This window comes from Solanum pennellii, chromosome 1, assembly GCF_001406875.1.
Source record: "Solanum pennellii chromosome 1, SPENNV200".
NCBI lineage: Eukaryota > Viridiplantae > Streptophyta > Magnoliopsida > Solanales > Solanaceae > Solanum > Solanum pennellii.
In genome coordinates this window covers 97583471-97589998 of record NC_028637.1, presented here as the reverse complement: position 1 = coordinate 97589998, position 6528 = coordinate 97583471, and the positions used below count along the sequence as shown (strand labels likewise).

At 34.4% G+C, this 6528-nt stretch overlaps 1 protein-coding gene across 4 annotated transcripts; it reads left to right on the top strand.

Annotated features, from left to right (window-relative positions):
- Positions 1-743: 743 nt before the first annotated feature.
- LOC107018506 (pentatricopeptide repeat-containing protein At5g16420, mitochondrial) lies at positions 744-5027 on the top strand. Of its 4 annotated transcripts, XM_027916641.1 has the most exons (3): positions 744-3425; positions 4147-4427; positions 4516-4946. In XM_027916641.1, exon 1 carries the CDS (start codon positions 854-856, stop codon positions 2534-2536), a length of 1683 nt encoding a protein of 560 aa, XP_027772442.1. In that variant the 5' UTR covers positions 744-853; the 3' UTR covers positions 2537-3425; positions 4147-4427; positions 4516-4946. The 4 variants fall into 4 exon arrangements, with proteins under 4 accessions (XP_027772442.1, XP_015074740.1, XP_015074674.1 ...); XM_015219254.2 differs by lacking the exon at positions 4147-4427 and having other exon boundaries at positions 744-2819; positions 4516-5027; XM_015219188.2 differs by lacking the exon at positions 4147-4427.
- The last annotated feature ends 1501 nt before the right edge of the window (positions 5028-6528 follow it).

The window sequence follows — 6528 nt, the reverse complement described above, 5'->3', positions numbered from 1 at the left end:
AAAAAAAAAATGTAATTTGAAATTGGAGGAGAGCTATGGAAAATGTTTTCCTTAATTTTTGAAAGGAAGTCATTTTCCTCAAAATTGAGGAAAATGAGTTGATTTGGAAAACATTTTCCAAAACTTTTGTCCCAACCAAACATGGGAAAATTGGAAAACATTTTCCAGAAAATGTTTTTCTTCATACCAAACATTCTCATAGATTTCATATTACTTAATAATCATTGTTTCCTTTAATTTGGAACTGTTTAGGTTAAGTTATTTGAATTGCTTGCTTCATGGACGTGAAAGTATATATTATGTGGCATTGAGTGTTGGGTTAATGATAAGAAGAGCTGAGGCGAAGAATAGTTTTTTGGAAGGGAAAATCTCACATGCATCATATCATGATTGGAAAATTAGGATCAATCATCTTCACTCTTCTACGACACAATCATTTGTTATGTAATGTTTTGGTAAAAAAATACTCTCTGTTTGTAAGCTCGTTCACATTATTGGTCTCAAGTTTAAATAAAAAAGAAAATTATAAGGATCAATCAACATAATCTTTCTACTGTATAATTATATGAATCAAGTCATGTCCCTTTATCCTCTTTAAACCACGCTCGTGAGATTACAGTAGATTTTTTTTGACGTTGTTAGTAAAGAAAACAAAAGGCAACTAACTACTAAGGTCTTTTAGGAGTGCAAAATAATATATAGACTTAATGTTACAAAATTGAAAGAAAGAGGGGTTAATGGTAGTTTTACAAGAAATATAAGGAAGAAATGTAATTAAGCAAGAATTTGTCTCGGAGCGGCGGGTAAAACTCAGAAACCGACATTGAAACGTCGTAGGCACCGAGTTTCGGCCATGTTAATCTCCCCAAAGTTTGCCGGCCACCGACGGCGGGTCTACACCACAATCAACTTCACCCACTTGTTCTCAACCACCGCCGCCTCCGCCGCCGCCGCCGCCGATGATGATGACCCCTTCAAAACGCACCCATCGTACCAGCACCTCGCCACCATCAAATCCAAATCGGAGCTTCTCCAATCCTACACCGTCACCCCACCCATCAAACCGTGGCCCCGATACCTGTCCCATAAAAATCTCATCTCACTCGTCAAATCCCAGCATGATGTTAATCTTTCCCTCCAAATTTTTCACCACGCTGGCAACTTCCACCCTGGTTTTTTCCATAATTACGAAACCTACCACTCCATCATCAACAAGCTCTGCCGTGCTCGGGCCTTTGATAAAGTAGAGACCCTTTTAACTGAATTACGAAATTCCGGCATCAAATGTGGGGAAGTTTTGTTTGTAAATGTGATTCGGAACTATGGGATTGCTAGTAAGCCCAAATTGGCCCTTAAGACCTTTCTGCGAATTGAAAAATTTGGAGTTCAGAGGTCAGTCAGATCATTTAATGCTTTATTGAATGCTTTAGTACAAAACAAAGAGTATGATTTTGTTTACGCTTTGTTTAAGAATTGCCAGAAGAAGTTGCATATAACGCCCAGTGTGTTTACTTGTAATATCTTGTTGAATGCTCTCTGTAAGAAAGACGATATTAATAGTGCAATTAAAGTTCTTGATGAGATGCCTGTGATGGGAATAGTTCCCAATGTTGTGAGCTACACAACCATTTTGGGTTGTTATGTATCACTTGGTGATTTAGTTGGCGCCAAGAGGATGTTTGATGAAGTTGTTGATAGAGGGTGGTTGCCTGATGCAACGACGTACACTATCTTGATGCATGGTTATGTTAAGCAAGGGATGTTTATTGATGCAGCTAAGATAATGGATGAGATGGACGACAATGGGATTGGGCCAAATGAAGTGACATATGGAATTATGATTGAGGCATTTTGCAAGGAAAAGAAGTCCGGTGAAGCTGTTAATTTACTTAATGATATGCTAGATAAGAGGTATATACCAAGCCCAACACTTTGCTCTAAGGTGATTGATGTCTTGTGTGAAGAGGGGAAGGTTGAGGAGGCGTGTGATTTGTGGAAGAAACTATTGGTAAAAAATTGTACTCCAGATAATACAATATCGAGCACACTTGTTCACTGGCTCTGTAAGAAGGGACAGATTCGGGAAGCAAGGAAATTGTTTGACGAGTTTGAAAAGAGTTCGAGTCCTAGTGTTTTGACATATAACATGCTTATTGCTGGGATGCGTGAGAAAGGAGAACTGCATGAAGCTGGGAGGTTATGGGATGACATGGTAGACAAGGGTTGCATTCCTAATGCTTTTACTTACAACATGTTGATCAAAGGCTTTTGCAAAGTTGGAAATGCTAAGGAAGGAATTAGAGTTCTGGAAGAGATGCTTGACAGAGGGTGTCACCCAAACAAATCTACTTATTCCATCTTAATCAAGGGGCTTCTTGACTCTGAACTCAACGCAGAAGTTTTAAGGGTGCTTGCTCTGGCAGCATCAGGTGATGTTGATCCTGAAACTTGGGGAGTCCTTGTGGCCAAGTTTGTTACTGATATTCAAAATGTATGTTCCGTTTTGGATAAGACATTGTCAGAGAATGAAGTGTAAATGTTTGTTCTAACGTTCCTCATGCCCAACATTTGATTCTAAAGGGGGAGCAAGCATGGTTCACACAAGAATTACCCATTAATGTGAGTTTTGGTGATGGTCTCGGTGCCTGGTTCAAGATGGTACAAGCTCCCCCGTGCAAACATGTCTGAAGTTCAGAAGAACCTTGATATTCTTTGGACGACAGTGTCGGAGCCATTTGTGGAAGGAGGCTGGAAAATAATAATGTGAAGCATGGGATATGCTGTTTGATGACAACATAAAAGGATCAAACAAGTAAAAGGTCGGCTTTTAACCATGTATACAGCTCTACTGTATTGCTCTGAGATAGAGTAGGTTACTTAATATTGTTTTAAATTATGTCTGTCTTATTATGTGTAAAGGAAGAACAAAGTTGGAGAATCAATCCCTTAGCACTTCACATAAATATTTAAAACACTACATCATCATGAAATGTCCACTTCCATTCTTCACGTATAAGTAGAAAGAAAACTATGACCAAAACATTGTGTTATGTTAGTCATTTCTAGTACTACAACATAAGAGACTCTTCTTGCACTTGTCCAATCACATTACAGCCAAAAAAGAAGAAGAAGAAGAAGAGAGATCTATGGAAGAAAAAAAAAGCAAAGCCTTGAAGAAAAATTGTCTACTTAGAGATATGATGCCTATACCAAGCAAACTTGCATAAAATTATCTTGCTGCACTTCTCAAAATGCTTCGGGAATTGTTCCAATAGATATTTTGTCCATTTATTTTCGTTTGATTAATGAAAGAATCAGCACCCTCTCCCTGGCCTTGTTTGTGATTTGCTGCGGAAAAAAAGTACTTCACAAGGAGGCAAGCATCATAACTGGATAAGATGCCTTCATCTGCTTCAAATAAGTTGGTAACACGTTTGCTATTTCCTGAACTTCTTTCTTTTTCTAGTGTTTTTGTCTTGTTTACAAAGGCTATTTCTCAAGGCATCGTATATATTTTGTATATGATATCTAACATCATCCTGTTCCAACTCTAATGTATTTCTATTTGTGAGGATAGGGTAACTCCACCGAGTTCTTATATAGCTAGTAGGATTCTAGCACATACCTAAAAAATAGCTTCCTAATTTCTGCAGCAAAACTTGGCTTTTCTTCACCTCTATAATGGTTATGTGCAATTCATATGTATGTTATGAAGATTTGAACTCTAGAGATTTGTTTTTCAGAAAATTTCATTTTTTGCCCTTCCGTAATTGGTAAAATTTGATTTTCGTTGTCGTGATCCCAACATTGAACATTTAACTTTCAACTATTTTGAATGTTTGCTTTGGTCCTTCATTAACAAACTCTCACAAAGCCTTGACTTCTTTAGTTGTATGTCTAATCATTTTAGCATGTCCACTTTTTGAGGATATTTGCTGAGATTGCTTGGTCTTTCGTTTTGTTGCAAACACTCACTGCATGATTCTTTCTGTGATTACTCTCCATGCTTTTTCTGTTTTTTTTTTTTTTTTTTTGGTTGTACATAAGATGGTTTTGTCTTTACTGATGTCAAACGACGTGGTTGTCTAAAATTGTACGGTAGTCCTTTATCTTCGCTACTCTTTACATCGTATTACTGTTTCTCAGTGATTGGAAATAGCTTTGAAAAGGGCAGGACTTTTCGAAAAGATTCTTGCTGAGCTACTTTATCCTGATACATATAGAGAACTGCATTGATTTTTGTCCTAGATGCAATGACTATTAATAAGTGAGATAGTTGTATGACAATGGACCAATTGTACCGACTGAATATACCCGGTAAATCTGTAAGATAGCTGGTGTTGTTCTTATTTAAGATCTGTAGCAATATCGTGGGAGCTAACTGCAGTGCTAACTATTCTGTAACCATATTATACTGCGTGTCTGTTGTAAGTTCTTTAGTCCTTTTGTCTGAATTCTCATTGGCAATAATGTACTAGCCTCTTCATTTTGGGCTCTCACTAAATTTTGTTGTAGGAGGAAGGAGTGAAGCAGTTGCCGATCTTTTTGTAAGAAACATATTCTGGCACCTTAGTAATCCTGATGCATCCTTTTGCACGAATCTTCAAGAACGCAACTTTGGATATCTTTCGAAGTAAAACTCCCAACGGCACCATTTCCAGGTATATGATATTGAGAAGTGAGAACTATCAAGAATCTAGCTCATGATAGTCCTTTAGCTCGTTGTATCTCATATAACATGACAGCATCTAGCTGATTTCAAAGAGCCTGTGTGGATTTGCAGTACTAAGGAGTTTTGAATTTCTGATTGTTTTTGTCTTAGTACAGTTGTTTTATAGAAGCCTAAGCTGTTGTGCGTGCCACATAAAGAGATAAAAGGTGTCAAAAACACATCTAATTTTTTTTTTTTGAGTTTCATACCTAAATGAGTGAGTTTTATACCTAAATTATCATTTTTTAGTTTGAGAAACATACCTCAGTGGTATATGTAATACACTTTCTCTTTTATTTGAAAAAACCTTGACACATGACGTTCCACGTGGATAAAATATTTCATATTAACAAAAATTAAATGATAACGAAAAAATATTTTTTTTCAGACAAAGAAATTGATATTATTTTTTTTAAAAAAAAAAGTTCTACCCCTCCTATGTAATCCTTCGCTCCCAATTTTTATTTTTTATTTTTTACATTTCTAATTTTGTGTTAGATGTGTGCATACGCATTTTTTAGAAAATTTCTAATTTTGTGTTAGATGTGTACATACACATTTTTTAGAAAATTTCTACTAATATATCAAATATAACATAAATAAGTAATAAATTAAAAATTGTTTTGCGGTGGCAAGTAGAAAGTAGTTTTGATATATTAGGTGGGGTGGGTAAAATTTAATATCTTAATTAGTCTTTGGGGAGGGGGTGATTAAATTCTTTTATAAAGGAAATTTAAATAAAAAAAACTTTAAAAAAAATGGCCCAGGGGTGAGAGGAAGTGATAGAGTCGGTAAGAAAAATATTTTTGTTTTACTTGTAAAAGAAATATTATTTTCTTGGATAATAATTTCTTAATTTTAAATAATTTTTTTAATTTTTAATTTTAAAAAATACTAAAATTTTTTATTAAGGTTTAATGTTTTGTTCATATGAAGTGTGCTATGAATTTTTTTTAAAAATAAAATCGAGTATGTATTACACATGTAAAAGATAGAAAGATAGAAGTGTATTTCTCAAATAATTTAGATATTAAACTCATATTCTCAATAATTTACGTATGAAACTCAAAAAAAAACTTATAATCAGGTATGCTTTTTGAAACTTATTCCACCTTAAAACTTAAATAGTGATATTAAGAAGAGTTTTCCACACTTTTCTTTTTCTTTTCAGCATAAAGTAAATGGTTAATCTCAATCATTTTTCAGCACATTTCCATCTTACGTCTATAAGAAAAAGAAAAAGAAAAATCCTGACTTCGTAGAATTTTCTCTCTTCATAAAGTCTTTATGTTTTATTTGACATAATAGGAGTATCCAGACCGAATAATACAGAAAAAAAACCAGTGATGATTTCAACTACTGTGACATAANCTTCATAAAGTCTTTATGTTTTATTTGACATAATAGGAGTATCCAGACCGAATAATACAGAAAGAAAAACCAGTGATGATTTCAACTACTGTGACATAATTTAAATTTTAAAAGTCAAAACGATTTAATTTTAAATCATCAATTCATATATGAAATTTTTAAAATAAAGTTTAAAAATCATTAATTGATAATTTAAAATTATAATAAAAATAATGTTAGCAATCAGATAATAAGTCAGAAACAAGAGCAACATTCTAGTGCAACTTGTGCAATGTTTTCACTTAAAAGTCTTCCCACAAAGAAAAGGGTCGTCGTAAACTCGCATGTGGACAAGAAGCCGCAGTAATCTGTAATCCTAATAACTACACGTGTACATCATGCTACTAACCAGTAACCATCCTAAATCTTTACGCAATAACATCATCTTTTATTTAATCAAATTTCAA

What these genes read in the sequence shown, in the direction of transcription:
- LOC107018506 (XM_015219254.2), top strand. Translation starts at nt 854, where the DNA reads ATGTTAATCTCCCCAAAGTTTGCCGGCCACCGACGGCGGGTCTACACC.